Source organism: Amphiprion ocellaris, chromosome 2 (genome assembly GCF_022539595.1).
Source record: "Amphiprion ocellaris isolate individual 3 ecotype Okinawa chromosome 2, ASM2253959v1, whole genome shotgun sequence".
Taxonomy (NCBI): Eukaryota; Metazoa; Chordata; class Actinopteri; family Pomacentridae; genus Amphiprion; species Amphiprion ocellaris.
In genome coordinates, this window is record NC_072767.1 from 39284792 (window position 1) to 39309518 (window position 24727).

General features: G+C 41.7%; 1 protein-coding gene across 14 annotated transcripts in view; it reads right to left on the reverse strand.

Annotated features, from left to right (window-relative positions):
• The window catches only part of celf5a (cugbp, Elav-like family member 5a), a 235816-nt gene that overhangs the window by 198205 nt on the left and 12884 nt on the right, over positions 1-24727 (reverse strand). For all 14 annotated transcript variants that reach the window (XM_055016591.1, XM_055016596.1, XM_055016593.1 and 11 more), the window contains exon 2: positions 18167-18249. In XM_055016591.1, the coding sequence (XP_054872566.1) occupies positions 18167-18249 (83 nt within the window). The remainder of the gene's footprint in view (positions 1-18166; positions 18250-24727) is intronic.

Here is a 24727-nt window from a genome sequence, read left to right on the forward strand (position 1 = left end):
TTCTTACAGTAATCTTCTTATGAAGTAATACGCTCAGGTTCTAAAAGATTCACAATTTATGTCATACGATAAGCAAAAAAGCATAATGTCCCCGATCGACTACAACATGTAAACAGCACCAACCAGACGTCACGCATATTTGATTAGCAGTTTAAACCTACAGCAACATGACAGCATAATTGTCCCCACACTGCCGTCTGCACACCCTGTGATTATCCTGCTGGAAAAACAACGCACAGGCAAACAAACAAACAAGCAAACAAATTAAAATAGGAGGCTACAAAAGCATATAGCCCTGATTTTGGAAGCCAGCACTCCAGTTAAAACCTCCATCTGTTGAAATGCATTCCCGAGGTGCTCCTAGAAACTGTGAACACCCACACACAGAAAACTCTGCCAGGAGAACAAAGACAAACATTTCAGAACCCCCGTGCACCTCTCGCACCACAGCGCACGAAGAAGAAGAAGAAAAAAAAGCTTTCCCCCTGCTAAATATATGGGCTTGACGTGGGACCGTGTGGGCTGGTGAAAGCTCAAGATGCAATGCTTTACTTCAACACAGCTCTGCAATATTAAGACAGCCGTATCTCTCATCATCTTCTCCTTACAGTCCTCACATTCCCACAACACGTAGCCTAGTTTAGTGGAGATACATTTATCTCCTAATATTTTGAGAGAAACAATGAGAAACACACTCCCATATTAATTTTCTAATAGCTTTGTTAAAGTTGAGTACAAAGAGATTTATGTGTGCGGTTCTATGTACTTAAATCTCTTGTGCTCCGTGTTCCCCCGCTGTCAGTGTTCCTGTTCATAAACACTCACAAACAAGTCCAAAAAAAGATTTCTATACAATAATAACCACAGCCCCCAGTCCATTCATATTTATAGTCAACATCAAAGGGAAGAGGCAATGCATTAGAGCCCATTTTGGCTCAAGGGGAGAAGCCATTTCCACAGTTACTCCATGGCAGAGTTAAACTGCCATCATCTCATAACCCATGGCAGTCCTAAATAACCCCCACAATGTGCTCAACAGTCAGAGGCATTCCATTGGTGGCATTGATGCTAATCTGACTCAGACTGACCTAATGATTCTTCATCAGAAGGCGAAAGGGCCTTAAGGTTTAACTCTCCAGGCTCCAAAGACACAAAGCCCCAAAGATACGAGTCATACATTGTTATGTGTGCCTTTGTGACAGCGCTGTGCTCTTAAACATACAGTATGTTTGAATGTATAAACACACACACGTACCATGCTCTCAGGAAGCATCTGATCATCACACATTCATTGTACAGAAGGACAATGCCTCAAACGTACAGCCAGAGTCATAAAGAGCAATATATGTCCACGCAAGAGCCCTGCACACAACATTAGCATTTTCTGTGGTTATACGAAAAGACAGGAGCAGCAAATATGAGCTTTGGGTGTTCCAAACATGTTTGGAACACCCTACCTGCCAAGTACCTTGAAAAACTGTATGAGGATGCTCCATCCAGATATTTTTTTTCTGTTTATTGCATTTTTTATTAAGCTAATCAACAAATAAAAACATTTATTGCATTTGTTTTTTAATATCACTTCACTTTTCTTGCTTAAGTTTTGCACCACATCACATCTGTGCAATATCTTCTATCTATGTTATTCTACACATACAAGAAGCATTGAAATATCAGTATTATTCTAATTACAGACAAATCTGTGCAATATTTATACTTCTCTATTGGCATTTCTAGTCATGAAAGTATTTGTGCAATACCATTGATACGTGTAATATTGGAATCTGAACAGTCTTAACTAGTATTTATGTAGATTTTATATATTTTCCAACTAGTATTTCTTAAATGTTTGCAGTATCTCCTTAGTTGCTGTTACAAGTCAAATGTCCCCACTGTGAGACTGAAAAAGGTTCATAGTATCGTATCATATCATGCTGTGCTGTATATACAGATATAGCTAGTCTTTGCTAAATAAAGCTGTTTATTTCATGCTTCTACTGATATGTCTTTAATGTTTGCACTATCCACTTTGCTGCTAAGGCAATGCAAATTGTAGTTGCAAACAATACAAAGTGGATAGTGCAAACATGTAAGAAATATCAGGAGAAGCATTAAAAAAAACTAAAAATTGGCAGTTAATGCTTGCAAAATCTGTTATTGGATGGGAACTTTTTCTATTTGTGAAGAGGTTTGTCAGAGCATCATATCATATCGTATCATATATACAGATATGGCCAGTCTATGCTATATGTAGCTGAGCTAAGCAAAACTCTGAGTAAACTCTTCACAAATGCAAAAAAAATCCAAACATTTCAATAAGCATTAAGTGCACTTTGCTTAGAATTATTAATTAAGACAACAGAATCTGTAAATTATAATATTATACACTACCAGTCAAAAGTTTAGGCACACTTTCTCATTCAATTCAATGAAAAAGTGTTTCCAAACTTACCGTTCAACATAATCCCACCAAATTACAAAAAATAATATTAATGAAGTACTTCTCTGGCCAGAATACTCAATATACTCATGAATCTTTGTGTAATTTTGTGTTGCATTTAAGAACAGATTCCAATTCATCCTTTTATCCAAAGAAACTGCATTAATGACCACAAATGTGTTCAGTTCAACTCCACAATAAGATTTAATTTACATGCTTATTCTGAGAAGATCATTTGAGTGATTTTTGCCTCCAAATGTGCCAGAGCGGGACGTCACAACAACACGCTGGCGAACAAAAAACCCTCCTATTAACCTCTGTCCATCCATCAGTGAGGACGCTAGCAACAGAATTACAGACACTTAAAAAGCTTCAGGGACATCCATTTCGCTCATTGTGTTTGCAATTCACATGGTGACACTAAGAGATCCCATCCACTTCCCTGTCAGAAGAAATCCATTAGTCAAACCAAACACTGACACTTAGAATGTCAAAGACACAGGTAGCACATAATTTGTTTCACAACACTGTGATAGCTCTAAATTGTGGCTTCTGAATAAATGTCTGCCTACTGTAGAAAAATGCACAATTTGAAATCACCAGAGGGGGAGATATTTAAATGTTTGCATCGCTTTAAATCTCGGGGAACAGTTCACGCCTTCGGTGATGACTATTGTGTACATCATTCATGAATGGTGAGCAAGACCGCAGCCACAATGCGCAATCTTGTCTCATTCAAAAAGTAATCATTTCCCTGAAAAAGTAAAAAGACATACATTCAGGAGCTCACATCTTTGACTGCTAAAACGTTCTGACAGCATGTAGAACGCATGAAAACTATTAATGTAGCTCTATTTAGATGTTTGAATTGCGGTTTCGAACGTCCTTGTTTCTGGAGTCAGTCTGAAACACATCCTGTCTCTTCCTGTCTTGCAGGCAATGAGGGAGGATGCAGCACAGGAAGGCTTGGTTGTTCATCCTAATGTGAGTTAATCTGGACGCTGTCACATCAAACGCAGGGACATCTTAGGTGTTATGTAGATAGTGTTAATAGAAACTTAGCCCGGCTCCGTCCCCCGTGGGCCCCTCTCTCGCCTTTTTCTCTTCGGTTTGGTAGAGCGGCGAGATAGGCCATCTTCAAAGCCCTGTGTGTCTCTGTGTATCGACCTCTCTCCTCTGCAGCCCTAGAGGCTTCCTATTAGAAAGGATTTGTCTTACAAGCTGTGTGTGCTGCCACTCTGCGAAAAAAAATAAATAATAAAAAGCCCTGAAAAAACATGTTACTTGCTATGCTTACTCTGCTGTAGTCCCCTCGCTTCCAGATTCTTTGATCTTATTCCCTAATTTCGTATGAATAGCATCCACTACACCTATATGTCTGGTACAGCTACTGCATCTGACCTGCCATCAAACCCTCATAGCTCCTTTCACACGTTCACCCAAGCAATATATCATTGTTCTCATTTATTACAAGAGGGGAATAGCTCTTTCTGCCTCAAAAAAAAGCCTGGATTCACTGCTCAGTGAACCTGTGTTTTGATAGGCCGAGTTGAACCAATGTTGGTGTTTATTTTTGATATTTGCAATTTCTTTTCTCTTTTTAGCTGCACTCCAAGCTGATCTGTAGATAACCTGACATCTCCTCTGCCTTTATTACTGTATGTCCTATTTCTGTAAGCTACAGCCAGGCCACTATCAAGCACCCTCAATAAGAGGAGGAGGAGGAGGAGGGAGCTGCAAAGGATAGCAGTGTTGACAGAAAGAGAAAGTGTGAGAGAGAAAGAGTGAAGGAGAGCGAAAGAGAGAGAAAGAAAAGGCTTTTATTTTCTCCTCCTCGCCACAAACTGAAATATACTCGGGCAGTGCAGCTATAGCCAGCCAGCTTATACCCACAGGGCTCTCACTATGTACCGACACTATAATAAATCTGGCATTATCAGATCCTGGTCATTCAGCAGACACAGCCTAAGTGGTTTTAGATGTGTCAGAGGACATGACAGACTTTCACTGCCCTGCTGATGACTTCCCATTCATCCTGTGTAAAGTTGCTTAAGAGTTCCCCACAGAGCTTTTAAATGTTCGCAATCATAGTTTTGTTTATATACAGCATTTTTCACCGGAACAGAATGTTAGGTCGTAAGGATACACAAACACGCACTGAATGCATTTTGCACTTGGTGGAACATTTCCAAAGCTTTTTGTACTTTCTGGAATCGCCATTGTTTTGTCTTCTCGTCTTGTATTCTGGGACATATCAGGTCAACTGGTGCATTGGTCTCATCCGATTAAATTTTACATTAGTTACCTGCATTACTTCCACAAGGACAAAAGCACCACATCAATAGCATTCCAGGATGAATCTATTATTTTTGGCAGCAGGAGGATCAGACTACTTTTGAACCATGCAACCTGATGGAGATCACAGGTCTAACTCATTTAATGTTTACTGAATGTTTACTCAAAGTTGGCTCCAAACTAATTGACACTATGTCAAAGTAGTCCTCAGTGTGGATGCATTTGGTAAAAATAGACTTAGAAAAGGTCAGATAAAAACTTTGCAAGCCGTGGTTTGCATACCACACATAAACTACTACTATGGAATCTAAAAACAGCAGCTAACCTTTCTGCATTAGATTCATCAATAGTTCTTGTGCTTGAATAATGAGATGACCTAGTTGTATCATTAGAAATAATATAAATATGATCAGCTCTGCTTATCTTGTTATCATTTCAGTGTGAAATAACTGATTAAAATGATTTAATAAGCTGCAAATACAAGCTTTTTTTTCATTTTACAGTTAATCTTAGGCTAATAAGACTAGCAGGTAGAGTGCATTCAATGCTTTGTGGGTGATTTAGTCAATCTAAAGATTTGCCGATTCTTTTCCCCTCACGTCAAATTGATTAGTGACAGAGTACGTACGATTTTAGTGGAGCAAGAATTTCTTTGGTGGAAGAAATATTCTTTTTTCTTCCTTTTTATTGCACTTTGTATAAAGTTAATTGATAAACAAAGACTTTTTATTGTATGCTTTTTTTATAAATCTAACTTTACTTTTGCTACCTGAGTTTGGCACAGCATTGTATATACAGAGATGGTCAGTTTATGCTTAATATTATTCAGCTAAACAAAACAAAAGCTTGACAAACTCTCCTAAATGTAGATCAAAAATGACTGCTTTGTATCAGTGTTAATCACAGTTTCCTTGGAATTGGTAATTATGACAACAGCAGATGATAAGCTTATATGATCATATTATTCAGCTAAATGTCAGTAAATAATAGTGATAAAGTCTTATACAGGACAGATCAACATGGTACCAGCAAGAAAGCCGTGTGGAATGTAAAGAAGCACATTATCCACCCCAAACCTTTGAGCTCTCAGCAGTGGGCAGAGTGATTGACAAATCTTTGCTTTATTCTGCCACTAGTAGATCAAACTCCCTAGAAATTACCTTAAAGCTTGTCAACGGGAAGGGAAAGTGAATGCTAAGCTGGTGATACAGAAGTGGTCAGAGCCTAAAACAGGGAAGCAGAGACAAAAGAAGCAGCCTGGACATCAGGATCTGCCCTTTTCCCAGTCTTGAAAGAGGGGCACTAGAGAGTAGTCTTTCAGGAATATATTAATAACACTGCAGAAAACGCACGCCCAAGAGGCAAGCGGATACAAGCTGAACCCATCAAATTAATCGGAAAAAATTTGCAAGTCATCATCATAATTTAAACAGTTTTAGAGACGGAATAAATGATCAAAGAATAAAAGGAACTAGTCTGACAAAGATGTACCATAGAAAGAGATGAGCGGCCAAAAGAGAGAGAGACAGAGAGAGAGAGAAAGTGAGGAAAGGGGGAGAGAGCTTGCATAGCAGACATATTTTGATGGACAAAGAAGAGGCCTTGTACGGCTAGATAGGCAGACAGAGCCATAGAAGCTGGCAGATGGGATAATAGGTGGGAAAGCAGCCAGTCAAACTCTATGTGCTGCTGTGGTGTCATACAGATTGATAGATTCATAAATAATGAATCAAGAAAAAAACAGGTAAAATAAACTGTAAATAAATGTGCTGCCTCGTCCTCTGCACCTAATGGATTGTGCTTGTGCACATCTTTGCCTCGGTCCATATTAATGTGTGCATGTGTGTGTGTGGGTGTGTGTGTGCTCATTTAGGCAGTGTGTCAGCCCATGCTGCCATGGTAATCATTCGCCTGAGCTCCATTACTGATGTTGTGTGATGATGATGAGGAACAGCTTCACCCTTCCTCACAGAAACACGGATACATGTACATCCTCATGTTAGTCAATGAGCACAATCCCTGCACACATATTCATCATCCATAACCGTTAAAATACGCAACAAGATTCAGAAAGACACTTTGAATGTCGTAAAACAACAGCAGAGAAGCGTTTTGAGTTTTCTGAAAAAATGAGGCTGAAATAAACTTACAAGAAGTTCAGTCCCTGGAAAAGTGCAGGTGAAACTAATACAGTGCTGCTGTTCACATTCAAACGGAGCTTCATCACCTGCAACAGCTGTGCACAATCAAACAATCAGACTGAAGAGGTTGTTATTTCCCAGGAGGTAATGACTGAGTCTGGCACTGCCCTATTAATGCAAACTAAATCACAAAATGACGCTTCCAGTTTCTGAAATTTCACATAACTTTTATACATATTGTCGTAGCTACAATTTTGTATTTTTTTGCGCACAGGAAGGTGGAAAAACCAATCAGAGGGGCACAGAAATCATTTTAAAATTGTATATTTTGTGCTGGAACCAAATCAGACAACATTTAATCACACTACTACTCCTACTACTTCTACTGTTTCTACTACTTCACTCCTGTCAGCAGCGCATTTGATTACACTAATAAAAATGCATTCATCTCAAAGCTGTTTTGCCAAAAGAGGAGTGATGACCAGTCAATAAAATATGTTTAGTTCAGTCGGGATGATGAAAGTACACATTTTCAATATATCACTTTTTTGTTTTACATAAAGCACCTTCACAATATAGATTTTCCAACACCTGATCATTTAAGTGTTATTTAAGCTCAAACATAGTTTTAAATTGTACATTTTGGGTTGGATCCAAATCAGACAACATTTAATTACACTAGTATTACTACTAAAACTACTACCCTCCCATCAGCTTGTCATCAGTTAGATTGCGCTCAGGAAAATGTGCTTTAAAATGCATTCATTAACATTGATTTGCCAGTGGAAGAGTGAAAGCCATTCAATTAAATATATTTAGGTAAGTTTGGGATGTTGACAGTGGAAAGTGCAAATTTTTCAATATTTTGCACTTTCAGAATATGGATTTTTTAAAAACATAGTCACTCAAAATATTATTCAAGCACAGAAATAGTTTTAAAAATGTACATTCTGGTCCTGGACCAAATCAGGCAACATTTAATCACACTACTACTACTACTACTACTGCTGCTACTATTACTGCTGCTACTATTACTACTACTGCTGCTAATAATAATACTACACTCCTGCCAGCAGTGCATTTTACTACACTGATAAAAAAAAATGGCTTCAAAGTTCATTCATCTCAAAGTTGTTTCACTAACAGAAGAGTGATGACCATTCAATAAAATATATTTAGCTTTAGATTCAAGATGATGATAACAGAAAGTGTATATTTTCAATACAGCATTTTTCCATTTTACGCTACACAGTCAGGCTATGGATTTTCCAAAACGTGGTCATTCAAAATGTTATTCAAGCACAGAAATAATCTTAAAATTATACAATTTGGGGCTGCATTCAAATCAGACAACATTTGCTCACACTACTACTATTACTATTACTACTACACTCCTGTCAGCAGCGCATTACACTAATAAAAATGTGCTTAAAACGCATTCATGCCAAAGTTTTTTTTTCACCAACGGAAAAGTGAAACCCATTCAATAAATATATATTCACCTAATTTTAGAATGTTGACATTGGAAAGTTTGTATGTTCATATATTTGTGCTTTTTTCATTTACAGTACATTCAGAGTATGAATTTTCTGATACATGGACATTTAAAATGTTATTCAAGCTACTTTTGCTGAAAGGTTCTTACCCTTGGAGCTGCACATTTAACATAGTTCAGAAATCCTTTTTAAATTCCATAAACCGACACTTGGCATCGATGGAAAATGCTCATGCAGAATACTTGCAACATGACAGCATACATGTAAGACTTTATACTGTGTGTGCTGTTACTGCATGCTAAAGCAGCCACTGTGTACCACCATACCACACAAGCAGTATAAATAAGTGACATACAGTACATTCACTATACCAAGATATACAGTGGTATAACACAGCTTCCTAAATTGCCACAGTTACTTGGTGAATAAATGCACTTGATAGTAAATCCACTGTGCAGTGACAGTATAGAGACACATGAATAAGGTGCACTGCTTCCAGTCAGTATTCTACTGAGAGAACTGCTGTTAGAGGTTTTATGGGCGCTGCCACTATCATATATTAATATATTGACAAAACAGAGCAAACAGTGGCCCATCACATGGATTATCCGTGGGATGCAGAGGGATCAAAGCTGCATGATTGCATTGGTGCTTAAGTCTTTTGTTCATTTTGATTCCCCCTGTCTGCTTTTTCTCATTCTTTTCCCTTTTTTCTTCCAACCAATCCATACATTATAATATGAAAAATCAGAACGACAGCGCATATTCAGCTGGTGAGCGCCACACTGTCAGCCTAATGATTGCCTCTGGGATGCCTCTGGACTTCGCCACGGGATTCAACAAAAGGAAGGACCGCAGCTGTGCCACTTTTTCTTTTTTTTTCCTTTTTTCTACTCCCTGATTGATACAGTGCAGGTTAAAACCAGGAGTCCTGATCAGGTGGCGAGGCCCTCCATCAATACCTCCCACTCTCCATTCCCCTCTATCTCAAGCCCTCCATCTCATTCCTTAATCTTTACAACTCAGTGATTCAAATATCTGTCCTCCTACCTCTCATTCCATTTCACAGTGTCCCTGTCTTCTGTTTGACCCATCTCTCCCCCTCTCTTTCTAATCCACACGTCTTCATCGTTTTTCCCTCTTTCCATTTTTTGCTCTTTTCTACCTTTTCACATACTTTTTTTTCCAGAACTTTGCAGGAAGCACATTAAAAGATGCACAGCGGCTGAACCTGCAGAGCAGCATGACGCTAAATTGCATCTTCTCAAACGTGTCTCATGTATGTGTGTGACAGCTGTGCAGGGACCACACGGCCTGACAGGAGTGAAAAGACCATGCAACACTCGCTTTCCCTCGCACGCAGCCACACATATACTCACATAAATGCCAAGCTCCTCGCTGTGCCAACAAACTCTGCAAACAGCAATGCAACCCGATGATGTGCGTGTCCCTACAAGCCCTTCGCAGGTATCTGATACAGCCCTGCTATGGTTTTGGGGCTTTGCGGTGAGAGTGAGGGTGTAGAGGGGAATTTAGTGTTTCACCTAAATGTGAGCTTGCTGCCTGGAAGACATCAAGTATACCGTTTTACTGTGAATTATTAAAAGCTGCCTCTTATTGCAGCAGAGACTGAAATAGTTTAGTGGCCACAGACTATAGCTGTTGGCACAAAACTATATAATTTATATACCCGGCTACTTTATTGTTATTTTCTATATGAAAACGCTTTCAGGCTGCCGTGATGGACAAAACAGAAGCACTTAAAAGAAGTGTCAGGTGAACTCTAAGTTTGATCAAAGTGAAAAACAACAAGAAAATAAAATAGTGCTCTGTAAATGCTTGCAGAATCCTAACAGAAAGAAACGTTGAATGTGCCGACGTGCTTGATCCTGCCGGTGCTGGCTCAGCTAATATCCAGTGTCCGAGTATTCTGTGGGGCAGACGGCAGAAGCCTTCACCGGCAGCGATCGCCCTGACACTGGCTCCCTGAGCGAGCTCTACTGACAGCCCTCCTCTGCAATGCAAATACCCACTTCCACATGAGCAGAGCCATCACTAGCACTCCCCATACACTTGTATTCCATGTCATTACCCCTGGGGACCCTCACACGCTGTTCCCTCTCCTCCACCCGATGCCTCGTGCTGCTGCTGCTGCCCTTATCTGGGATGGGAAACGGGGCCAGGGCTTTAAAACAAAACAAAAAAAAGGGATTGGCTGGCTGAAGCCGTGATGGAGGGCTGCCACGGGCTATTTCCACTCATACCTCCTGTCAGTCACACTCCTCTCCTTGCCCTCCAGCCATGTGTACTGTATTTCATTAGTCCTGATTTTTGCTGACAAATGCTGGCTGTCGTGCTGTGCAGCCCCCTTACCCTCTCTGTGGACACCACACCAAAGCGAGGCCAGATCTGCCTTACAAATGAGCTCTCTCTGGTTCCACCACATACATGTGTGCCATTTCAGACAAACACAGACGTACAGTAACATGCTGCGTGTGCATACGGACGGCACACAAGGCAAGGGGATGAATGTTTTAACTCTGAAAGGTATGACTTCAAGCTGTCAACATGACCCTGTGCCTCCTTCTCCCTCCTCTCATCTTTTCTCAATATTTCAACTATTCTGTCACTTCATCCTCCTCTAATCTCTCACACACTCCTTACTCATCCCCCCTTCTCTCCCTCTCTCTCCCAAAGGCACAAGGTCCAGCCAGTAAGATGTCAGCTCCGATCAGCCACATCAAGTGATGCGTTTTAAGTGTGTCCTTCATTATTGAGTAAAGTGACATGTTCTCAGCCACACTTTCCATTGCCTCCTTAACTGTCGCCTTGTCTATTTGGATATCCAATTTTTGTAAGCTAATTTTTACTCCCCCTCTTCTCCTCCCCTCTCTCCCTCCTCTCACACACAAGGACACACACTCACACAGAGACACATCCTGACCCCCTCTATTCAGGGCCATAGTTTATCATCCATGTGCACACCCCCTCTGCTTACTTTCACTCTTTTTTTCTGTGTCTGCAGGCAGTGGCACACCTGTACAAGCTTGCACAGGGACCCACAGATGGATTGTCACTCAGTATCTGGGCCTTGCCTCTTGTATGGCCCCGCACAGCCATGCCTGGAATAAAACCAGACTCATCTGGTTCAGCCCCGCCGGTGCAGGCGATGCCAAACTGACATTACATCATCTGAACTACACAAATGGACCAAACTAGCACATGTTATTCTGGCAATGAAGCAGTGGTATTCCAAAAAAAAAAAAGAAAGAAAGCTACCTAGACACAGACACCGTTTCCCCCCATTACACACAAAACCCAGCTCTATAACCCAGATCATAGCTGTGTCACATGATTGCATCTCACAGACAGGCGGGCGAGCAGTCTCCAGCCACAACCAGAAATAGGTTAAACAGGCTAAAAATATCAAAAACATTAATAATTCAGCTTTTTTGCTAACCTGTACCTCAGAAAAAATAGCACACTTCTCACTGTGAAGTGGCTTAATGGGCAGGGTGTGCAGTGGATTATTTTGGTATTTCAAGCGACATCTTCCCCCCGAAGAATCTGTTAGTGAGACGTACACGTAGCAGTGGGAGGGTCGGTTAGCGTAGTAATGTCATCAGCGCTAATGTCACACATTGGGTTCAAACATAGACAAACCATGTTCATAAACTTCTCAAACTCTGGGGGTGATTTGCTTCACATATGATGACAATAGGAAATATTAATGTTTAACTGTACATATAAGAACCTAATCTAAATTAAAAACAATTAAAAAAAACTCAACTTCTGTTCTGTCCAACATTACATCTCATTTAATGCTGTGCATCATTTTCACACAATTAATCTCTAAAGGCCACAAACAGAGCATACAGCAGCGCTTCTTATAGCCAAACTTAATGGAGGCCGCTGCAAATGAGTGTTGGTGTACGAACTGAAATGAAATTTCATGATGAAACACATTTTTGGTGTTTCACTGGGTGTTGTTTATTCTCCAAAGGCAGGTGCAGAGTGCAGATCCTGCTCTTTTTTTTTTCTTCAAAATACCCTTGGAAGCCAATCCCTGAGGAGAGGGAGGCTTCTCTAAATATGTGGCTAATCTACCACACAGAAAAAGGAGCAGAACAAAGGAGAGATGTGTGTGTGTGCACGTCTGTGTCTGTTTGTGTATGTGTGTGTGTACACATGTGTGCGTGTGTTTGTGTTAAAGGGGTACCAGAGGAGCAACAATGAGAAAGAAGAAGACAGATGGAAGGTGGAAAACAAGCAACACTGTGACAGTTACCCTGTGTGTTTTAGTGTGTTTCCAGCACCACTGTGTAATGGTTGTGTATACTGCGTGTGCACGCATGAAGGGTGTATGTGCATGTGTGCATAAGTGCATGTTTAAAAGATGTGGGGATTCAGTTCCCATAGGAGCACTCTATGCAACAGCTCTTTACTGTGCATACAATTACTCCAATATGCCATTATAACACACACACACACACACACACAAAGAGACACACTCCATCACAACTACTACTCCTGTTGCGCTCACATACGGGTACCATGAGTGTAGCAATACTGTCACATGCCAGTGCAATTCATAATAAGGATACATCTTAAAAAGAGTTCACTCACACAAACACAGCAGCCTCCAATGTGCAGATTTCTCTTTAAACTTACTTGCTTCCTCTATTCATCATTGTGAGATTACTTAAGTTTTGAAACAGTCCAGGTTACAGACACAAACCCTCCAAGCACCAACATCTCCACAGTCCTCATTATTCTCATCTCAATATATTATTGTGGCTTTCTCATTATAAACTGAAAAGATTTCACAAAACATATTCCTGAATACATAACAGAAAATGTAAAGAGGACCTTGACTGTGCCTTTTTCCACTTCCACTCCTCTTACATATCTTCCTGAAAACACGCCCACACATGCACACAACACACACATTTCTGTTGCCCAAAGGCTAAATTCTAACGAGTCCCCTCTCCCTGACTACAAGGCCTCCAATCCTGCCAGCACCGATTGGCGTCATGCTGACCGGTCCACTCCACTCCCGCCTCCACCCACCCCCTCCCACTCAATGCAGCCACATAGTACGTACACACACACACACGCACACACGCACACGCGCACACACACACAGTCATACAGTAGCACACTACATTCATGCAGTGCTAACCCTCCTGGAGTACAGCATAGAATTATTCAGCTTTTGCACCGGCCAGGCCAGCACGCATGGAAGTTTGGCTGTAGATAATAAAGCGGTGGATAGCACGCACCCAGAGATATAGGTGACAGTTATTTTCAGTGTGTGTGTGTGTGTGGAAGGCTGGATGGTGTTCAGCATGTCGAGGAACGGTTTTCGTGGCACGCCAGCACGCAGCTCGGTCACAACACAGCCATGCTCTGCTCCTCGTACATTGCGGCTTGGCTGAGCACAATTACACACAAATAAATGCACACGCATGTATAGAAAAACATAGGCGTCCACGTGCGCTCACGCAGAACACTAACAGTGCAGGTATGCATGCAGTAAAAGGGCACGGCGCAACAGCGAGGGAGCGGGAGAGACAGAAATGGAGACCAAGGGAGACGGAGGCAATGGAGAGGGAGGGTATCTACTTAGAGTGTTGACATTGCAGGAGCCCACATGTGTGTGCCGGAGCATAATCTTCTCTCCGCTCTCATTGGGTTTTTAATGCGGGTGCTATTTCCATAAACCTGCCTCCTGAATCACTGCCAGCCGCTTACACTCCCCCCAGGTCGAGCTGTGCTAATACTAGGAGTAAATGCATGCAGCAAACACATTTCCACCAATGCTCTCTCCAAGACAATCACTGTTGTACACAATGCTAGCATGGCAAAAAAAAAAAAAAAAAAAAATGGGGAGGGGAGGATCGCATGTTTTTCTGTGCTACAGCAAACAGACTTGCTGCAGTGACTGAGATTATTTCTTGGATCTGCTGGATTCGAGGAGTGGCAGTGAGAGGACGGAGAGTTTGAGGAGAGTGTGGGTGTGGGGGGGCTTGAGGGAGAGAGGGAGGGGGATGGGTGGGTTGCTGGGTGGGTGGATAGTGTGAAGGATGCAGGATTTTGTCATGATGCTAAGCTGGGTGGAGTAAATCTCCTGCGGACTTGTGTGGAGAGCTGTGACACAAGCACACACTCACCAACTGCTGCAGAAGGAGCCACAGTGGGCCTTAACTGTCATAAAGGGATCATCGGGAAAACATTTTAGTGTCCAGGCCATTGGGGGATCTTTATATTTTACTTGGTTATGAGAAAAGAAGGCTGATATTTGGGTCTTAAAGTTAACACACACACGTGCATAGAGAACAAGCACTTGTGTGGTTATGTAATACTAAATGTAGTGCATCTCCATCAGCTGCAAGCGAGAACGAAACAGCACACGAATAATATATTCCAGACTCGTGTCGTGGGCGGCCTGTGGTCACGGCAAGCTGCCATGTGCACATGTTTTTCGTCGCACCTTTATACGTCGCTATCTGTATCTACATAGAGCTGGCTGCGATGCAAAGCCGGCTTACTGCACAAACACACATGACTAATAGAGCCAAGCGGCACACACCTGGTAAACTGTCAGAGCTTCTCCCATTCTGTGGCCAAACTTATGTCAGGCACTCGTGTCCCCAAGGTTCCCATCACACTTCACAGCAGGAATCTATATTCCAGTCCAGTACACTTCCATTAGGCCATACTGTTCCTTTCAGCAGCTAATGTGTAACATGGGGGACATGGATAATAACATTCAAGAACACCAGTGCTTCATCCTGATAATGCTGGCTTTGTGTGTGTTTGTGGGACGCCATGCGCTGCACATACAGTATGTATAACAAAACATGCGATGGTTAAAGCTTTAAAAGGAGATTTTAACTTTTAAAAAAAGTTAGAATCCTTTCATTTTACCTGTCTTTATAGCTTTTAATGCTGTGGAAGAATTAACTTGTCTTAAACAGGAAGCAAACAATCATGTATTGCAAGTGAAAAAACAACCACAGTAAGCCAGAGTATGCCAGCATTTCAAATGATGCCAAAAACTAAATTTGATCACGATTACTGGCACAATAAACAACACACGACTGACTATGATCTTTATGTTTTAACAACTTTTCTGCAGCTCCCGCTACTAATCTGTTCACCTCCACAGTTTGTTTGTGTGCTAAGTCTTTGCTTGTCCTCTTCCAAGCTCCCCGCACATGTTTGCTGACCTGATGGTCAATACTGAACTCTAAAAACACTGTTAGCACTGGTAAACTGCAGGTGATGCCAAATCAACCTGGACTAAAATCTTAAAGTCATTTTCTGTTGCCCTTCTCAACATGAAAAAACAAAGCAGAAGTCAAAGATTTGGTGCTTTGCCCGGGGGCAGCACAGCAGACACAGAGTTTGTAAGCTGGCCCTCCAATTAGAGGCTTACCCAAAAAGATACAAAACAGCCCATCTCATGAAATTCAAGTGTGTGCATGCTGATTGGTGTCCATGCTGTCATGTGTGTGTGTGTGTGTGTGTGTGTGTGTGTGGCGGGCAGTTGCTTGTTTGTGGACACTGCATGAGCTTGTTGGGTTGTTGAAATACACAGTTCTAGTGATTTGCAAGCAAGTAAAGTACAGCAGAATTTGTATTTATTTATTTTTTTGGTAGTTTGGCATGAATTTATATTCAGAGATTTAAAATAACAGATATGGATAAGACGTTAATAACTCATAACCCATCTCTGGAGAATTCCTAGTTTACATTAATTACTCCGTAGCCTCTGGCAAACCGCATATCAAGCAGGATTTTGCAAACAAACAACTGGCAGATCTACTTACCATCAAGCGGCGAAGCAACAGGGGTCATATCGCAAAAGATTTAAGAGGAGAAAGGCTCAAGAGAGGAGGACAGGCGAAGCTATTTGGGGGGGAGCAGTCGAATGCACAAATACAAAACACAGGAAGTACTTTCTGTTTGGTATGTCACTGAATATTATCCTTGATAAAATGAGCATTTGTGGTTGCAAGTTGCATGTATAGGATGTTTAAGGAAACCTGCATGCTGCAAAGTTAGCCTTGTACCTATGTGAGGCTGCAGCGCTACAGCACACAAAGCCTGCGTTTCCTTGGACCTCTGGTGTTTGTGTTTGCGAGTGAGTGAAGTTGAAGGGAAGGGAACAGTAGAGCAACCTCAGCCTGACACCCATCAACGTCTGCCTGTTACATTTCTATGACACGCTCTGTCTCAGGAAGAGCAGCAGCAGTGGAGCAGTGGGGGGGGACAGGAGGATGTGGGTGGACAGGACTGGGTGGGGTAAAGGGAAAGTCAGCAGGAGGGCTAAAGCAGGACTGAAAGGTACAAGAAAAGGGTTTTTATTTCTCACAAGTGAAACATGGCAAGTTTCGCATGCAGGAGAAGGGAGAAGCTTTCCGAAGTCGTGCGTGAGAAATGCAACATGCAAGGCTGTGTTTGCAAATTCTGTGCATGTGCAACTGTGTTTTTTTCGTTTAAACTAACCATGGCTGTATATAGCACCCTATTCAGATGACTGCTAAACCTGTCAGAGGTCAGCTGGTTTGGAGATCCACTCTTCTCTTGGAGCAAGTCAAGACGAGAGAGCATCAGACTTGTTAGCATCTATATCTGTGCCCTCGTGCCCCTCATTTATACATTCAGCCACAACAAGTATTTAATCTCAATGGCAGGTCAACCCCTAATGGATGCCCTGTCAAGCTGGCAAGGGGAAATGTTATTAATGGCTATGAGACGTGAGAGGAAAACCTTACTGGAAAAAAACTAAAACAAAACAAAGACCAGATAAACGAGGAGTCAAAATCTTCCGTTTTTGCAACACATTGCTGAACACAGTTATAACCTCTCATGAACACATCCTCTGGCATTATGTGGAAGAAGTTCTGTCCTCTCTCTCTCTCTCTCTCTGTCTTCTGTCTTATTATTCAAATGCAAAGCAAAAAAAAAAAAGAATAATGCCCTCTAGCCTCACGCTTGGCTAATTTGCAGGATAAACGAAACAACTTGTTTTTCAAGGAAGCCACTAGGAAGAAAAAAAAATGTTCAAAGTTGGTAGATGTATTTGCATGCTTAATCTCAAACATGTGCCTTTTGGCTGGGTTTTCTGAGGCTCTTTGTCTTCCATCAGAAGGGCTGTTGGGGGTGTCTGTGTGGGGGGGAGGTAAAGGGGGAGGTAGAGCCGATGAATGGATCTTTACTGATGTTTCTCCCCGGTGCAGGCTTGATCTGAACATGTTAAGCTACGCTGCCTCTGTGGGGAGTCACTTCTACACATCCCTCCTTCCCTCCATCATTGTCTTACTACTAACAGGATCTTGCACAGACTCCGCTTTCATGCAAATGCACAAACGCTAGACAAATTACACAAACACATGCAGTGCAGATGAATGTTACCTCGATAAACACAAATTAAATTAAAATCTACACTCTGTTTGACAAGTTTCTTTTCTCTGCCCAGCTTTCCAGAAATGCAGCGCTCCCTACTTCCACGCCGTTCTATGGTGTTGCTTCAAAAGTATGAGGCAGAGTGGGCCTGATCAATGCTGGCCATATTCCCTCGAGAACAGACACATGGAAAAGTTGAAACCGAGCCTTCAAAAGGCTGAGCTATTGATTGAATTGCCTTCCAAAGTGTTTTTCATCTCGGGGACTATACAGGGAGAATGCCGGCTGGTGTGCAGCCGGGTGCAGATGGCATGGCTGACCACCATAGAGAGAACAGAGTGGAAGAGCACGGAGACGAGGGGAGAGAGACAGACACTTACCCCTGGCAGTGTTTTCTGTTCGTGGAGGGCGTTCTGGGCCTTGATGGCCGACTCTCGGGCGCAGTAGGTGAGGAACGCACAACCTGCAACAGCGGCACAGCACACATAAACCTGATTAGAATCGCATTAGAACTAGCATAATAGCATAAATAATGCACAAAAATAATTGAGAATTAAATTAAAATGTAAGAATACAAAGACACTAATGAAAATGAATTGAAACAATTGGACAATTACTGAACACTTAAGGGTCTGTACAAAAATGCCTCATGAGTTGCTCCCTGCAAACATTTCTTTAAATAAACTGAGCGAGCTACTAAAAGCAGGCAACCGTCCAAGACACAGGGCTACATGTGGACAGTTTTCTGTGGTGGCAAACGAAGACACAACACAAATTGAAGGGATGAGCAGAGGATTATTTGCATGAATCGCCAGGCCTGTCCAGCCTCCTCCATCCCCAGTGCCATGTCCTGTCCAAAACTCCCAGCAGCCTGGACAGTGTCCTCATCCTGAATGTTTGTGACAATGGCAGACAAAAAGAAACAGGAGAGTACTGAGCGGTGTAGAAAAGGAGAAAAGAAGGGACGAGATCAGTTTAGGGATGGAGGAAGGAGGGAGACACTGACAGAGAAGAAGGGTGATGTGAAAAGTCTCTTGGGTGAATGCCTAAACATAAGACTGACAGTCGCACACATCCGCCAACGACCAAAGGGAGTCATGAACATACATACAACATCTGTCAAATTCACTGCAAGAGAAGAGAAGAAATATTGAGGCAATCATTTTCCCCCTGACTATCTGAATAAATAGATTTGCTTGTGTTCTATTAATGAGGTTCATATGGGTTAGCATGCATCATATTTCTGCCACTCTGAAGATGGTTTATTAGCAGCCACTGCATTTTTTGGATCTCATTTCAACAGCCAAATGTATTCAGTGGGTGCTGATGTATTAAGTGTCTTTACACGGACAATATTCCAATCTGTTTTTCTTGTTTTATACCAGCTCACTTTTAGCCGTCCATCCTTTTCTTTGGTGCCTCAGGACACACATAAAACGGTGCATTTGTTTCTTTTTTGGCCATTTCATTGAGCTTTGCACTATGACTGTGTCACTGTAACCTCTGCAGGACTGTATTGAAAAGAAGGGTTAAAATGCCATGTAAGTCACTGATTCATTGACTGTTCAGGGGAACCTGTTCTGCCTTGCTGTTCAGAGCATTAACTGTCCCCCACATTCACTTGTACCTGCAGATACACTACAACATTTTACCTCTATTTTTTAAATCCCATCGAGTTCTATGTAATGAAGTTTCGCCTTTAGTTTAAGGCAGCTTGTCTTTACATTTCCTTTGCATTTCAGCGTGTGAAAGCCAGATTGTGATGGAGTCTGTCCAGGCTCGTGACCTTTGAGGTCGCTGACTGTAGCACTAGTGTCACAGAGCAGCCCTCCCCACAGCCTCCCATGTCCCAGCACCCCTAACCTAATGATTTCCAATGGCCACCAGCAAGTAAATCACTCACACTGCTGTCTAATTCACAGTCCCTCCTCTGCACTAACTTGTACAGTAATAGCAAGGCAGAAGAATATCGCTGTTTTTGCCTTGTTTGTTTGTTTCTTAAATGGGTGAGGGTAATAGGAGGGAATGGTTCCATTTTTGTGGTTGTTTTTCTCCCTTTCTCACTCTCTGTGGGCTTATTGTTAGTTTACTTGACAAATGCTGGCCCTATCTCTGAATAAGAAACAAGTATTTTGCATTACAATCACAAATGCGATTTATTTGTTAATGTGTAATGCATAGGGTTTTGAAAATAAATTAATAACAACCACAACACTGGCAAACAAAAGAGAAACATGAACTCCATTTAAATGTGATTCTGTGCTCTTTAATGTATGGCTTAATAAGAATTTGCAGGCCACAGGCGAAAAAGCTTTAACAACTCCATAATTGGAATCCAAACACGTACAAATTGCCAGTGCTGCATTGCATACCAAGTGCAAAAGTGTGAGTGGGGGGAGCATGATGAAATTGTTTGAAACACAACAAAAAGCCACTGTAATCAGAGCCTGCTGACACAGCACTGGGGGAAGCCTTCCCACTGTGAAGAGATGATCCTCTGCTTCGTCTGACAGAAACCTAAAACAGCTTTATCTCGCACATTGATTTCAGCTCCAAAGAGAAGAAACTCCATTCCTCTTTTCCACCTTCCCTCTTTTCTCCTTTCCTTTCCCAACTTCCCTCTCATCCCCAACGTCTCCTATTTCTTAATGATATATTTTTAAGTGTGTGCACCGTGTACTGGGGAAAAAAAAGGGCTAAGTCTCTCCATCTCTGCTGCCTTGAATTGGCATGTAATTAAAGAGTCTGATATGGAGGAGAGAGAGCGAACGAGTGAGCGAGGCAGCGGGAGAATGGGAGACGGAGTAAGTAAGAAGTGCCTTCCTGCTCATTTGTCGTTTGCAGTCGCGTGTGTGTGTGTCTGCTGGGTTTGTGGGTCTGTGAGCCACCTCGTACTCTGCTTTCTGTAAGTGCCAGCAGGCCTATTTGTGCCGGACAGGCTTTGAAGTGTCTCCAAAATACACAGATCTGGTCACCTGGAGTGTAAAGAATATAAAGTCTATGGAACTACACAGTGTTGCAAAAAGGTATTTTGACCGTCATCTGTTTCTTTGTAAGTCAGAATCAAAAGACATGGCTCACAAACCTTTCATGTTTTTACAAGAAGTGCACACCTTCATATGGCCAAAATGAGCATAACAACTTGCCAACAACTGATTTATTCAAAATCAACACAAAGGGCTTTTATAAAGGCCATTTAGTTAGCAACAAAGTGGAATCTTACTTTAGCAGCATACTGTTTTTCACAAAACTGCCACTCTTCAAACAGTATTTGTTTGAATCGGTCTGCCCCAGGTAACCTGATGCACAGTACCTTCCCTTGCGAGTTGTCGTCACTTGATTGGCTAAAGGCAGGGCTCCAGACTGCGACTAAATGGTCGTATTTTGCGACTAAAATTTGAGACAGTCTGAGTAAATTTTTCATCTACTCGCGCATGTGCGACCAGTAAATTTTTAAATTTTAAAAAATTATTATTGAATATTTTTTGTCGCTGACAAACTTCTGTTCCACACTTCAGCCCAGTAGTTGACAGTAATGCTCAAATGAGCTGGTTTACCAATGACATTAACTCCAAAGAAGAAGAAGGGAGACAAACACCAAAGAAGAAGAAGGCGGACCAATGTGTGTGAGAGAAGGAGGCGAATGACGGTGAAGCTCCTGATGTTTCATAAAGCCTTTATTTACGTTCAGCCGTCAACCTTATTTTGAACACAAATCCACCTTTCTGTCCTTCACTCATTCCTTCACAGTAAGAGCTTGTCTCCATTCCAGCTGCTTCTAAGTTCAGACACATCCTTTGCTAGACGGCAACAGCTGGAACCGTTTTTTTCATCTTTATGTGAATATTCGGACTTTTCGGCAGCATCCTCCTCATGTCAAGAAACCGCTTCTTAGATAAACACTTCCTGTGCCGCTGGAATGGTGACAAAAAAGCCTGTACCATTAAAAATACACCTTCAAAATAAAAGCCTGGAGGGAATGGTTATTTTAACACTAGCAAAACTAAGGCTTGCCAAAAGTGATGAACGGATTAACAGACCTTTATAAGAGTAATTTACATGCAATCTGGTATCCACAGATAACATGCACATGCATAACACATGCCTGCGCTCAGCACAAGGTCATTTTTTTATTAAAGATTTCATCCGTTGGAAATGATACGTCAACTGAGCAGCCTTGGCGGAGTACTGCACTCTGGTAAATGGTCTGTATTTATACAGGGGGCTCTCTGATTGCTTTTCTTGTTCTGTTGTGTCAACTGCTGCACAATAAAATGTAAATTGAAAACATTATAGTTTCTGCATTTATTGTCCAAGTATTTATCAGTAATACAATGCAAATGAGAGGAAATGTGACTATTTACTTTGCAATTTTGGTGTGCGCCCCTAAATTTTCTGCTTGCGCTGCTAAAATTTTAAGTTAGGGGCCACTGTGCTGCTAGGAAAAAAAGTTAGTCTGGAGCCCTGGCTAAAGGCCAATTCATATTAAAAGTAATGTAAATTTCATCATCCACCCAAATCTGTGAGGGTCACCAAGGTGTTCTCCCAAAGGACATTCCAAACTACAAGCATGCCGACTGCACATGTGCAAGGAAAACAAATGCTGCTTAAACGTATGTTTGGTCTGAGGAGAGAACAGATGAGGAGATTCATGGCCATCCACCACACCTTCAACATCAACAGAGCTGTAAGTGAAATAGTCACTGCAGGACTTTGGAAGTGCTTTATAGGTTTTCATGAAAGGAGCTCAGACACAGTGGGAAGCTCTAAATTCTCCAGATATCTCATGCTATGTTCGCTCACTGCGCTCACCTCACCTCAGGAAAAGGCTATTCACTGGCACAGTGCTACAGCCTAATCCATATCCTGTAAAAACTGCCTCTTGTCCTTTTCTGTGTTTGATATTAGGGACAATGCAACCGTCTGCACAGACAGTCGTTGCACAGCTGTAGTGTGACCAGAACCATGTGTGCAGTTCAGTTACTGGTCTGCGCTCAGGGACGTGGAAAACATTAAAAAAAACATAATTCTAATTCATGTAACCCTGGAATTAATGTTAAAGTTACAACTAAACTATGTTTTGCTGGATAATTGTATTCAAGAGTAGAACAAAACACAAATTAAAAATCATGCATTTTGTCCCCTCTTAGTCAAAAATGACAAATGCATTGAATGGTGTCCAACCATAAAAAGTGAAACTGAAGTTTTATTAACTGCTTGCAGCTGCTTGTACAGTCTTTCCTTGGAGTTTGTTTAACAGTTCTGGCTATCGTACAGTAGACAATCAATATGGATCGATATGAGCATCTTCGTAGTGAGAATTTTCTGTTCACATTTATGCATGTGGCACAACAGCATTAACACTGTCCCAGATTTGGCATTCATTGCTGCCAAAGATGACACACTACAAAGAAAAAATTATCAACTGAGGTGCCTGACACTTATTTTTTGGTGTTAAGTCATCTGCCTTTCAGTCAGTCTGGTGTCCAATTCTGTTTCCCTATCAATAATCGTTCCCCCTTAACATAAAAGCTTGTCCTAACCCTAGAGCCACTGAGAAACACAAATGTGATCAGAAACAGTCGACGTTTCAACACAAGACGACATGAAGTCTACAAAACACCTTGTTCTGTCAAGACTGTTGTTGCAGGGGTTTTTCCATGTTTAAATCCTTGTAGTATTTGCTTTATTAGGGCACAATCTCTCTATTATTTCAATAAATTGACAAAAAACATAATTTTATACTAACAAAAACATTTTATTTTATGTAGCCCATCTACCAGTTAAATTGGTAGAAAGGGGCCCTGAGTTCTTTAACTACTTTTACTTTTATAGAGTAACTCAGGTTAATTCAATGTAATATTAGTCTTAGGTAGGTTAAGTAACTGTAAGCACTAGAAACAACCTTTAAACCTTGTAACATTTCTTTATAAACAATAACACACAAACAGTATTAAAGTACACAAATAATTCCTTACTTTAATAAAAAATTATGAAAATAAAATATTTCCTTCAAATTTTCTTTTCAAATGTATGCAATTCACCTCACACTTTAACCTTTTAAACAATAAACACAACACTCTATACTAAGCCGGCAAAATAAATAATTGAAATAAAATAAACTGTTGCAGGCCTGTTTGACTTTAGTTCGTCTAAATTAGTACTCACTTCTCCTCCAACGAGTGAAAACAACAAAAATCCAGGTAGTACCTCTCCAGATGTCGTGAGTGTGTGGTCCAGAGAGCATCAGATGGGAGCAGAGAAGCAGGAAGCAGGTGAAGGTGTGACGTCCAGCAGGTCTCCAGAGGAACTCTGACCATCCAGGGCGGCTCAGAGCGATATCTGGGAGCTGCTTCTTGTTTTCAGGCCGAAAACAATCCCAAAAACAGTCCAGACGAAACCACTCCAACAAGCTGTGGTAACTAACCGCAGCGCAACGTCCTTGTCTGTTCATCGCTACTTAGTTGTCCAAAGAGCAGTCAGGACAGTTCCATACCTCCAAACTTTGTACAAAAGTTCCAGTTTTTGCAGATTACATTACTAATAATCTGTAGACTCACGTTACTACACTTTAGTGCAAAACTGATGGAAAACTCCGCTAAGACCATTCACTCCTGCAGACTCCTCTGCTCTCTCCTCCACATGTGCACACATGCCCTTCACGTGAACCAATTAACCTAAAGTAAAGTTGTTACAGCCACAGGTATCTATGTGCCGTCTGCTTTCTGGATGCTTTTCTGTTAGGCCTTTGTGTGGGTGGGCACATTGCTTGTGTGGGTGCAGCTGTGGTTGTTTTCAGAGTCTCTCCAGAACCCCAGCTGCCAGTCATTCCATCTGATGACTCCGGAGTAGACGACCTGCACTGCAGCCCTGTTCTCCCCGCCTCCCGACCTTCCTGATTGGGCCACCCTCCAGCTCCCCTCCACCTCTAACCAACCAGA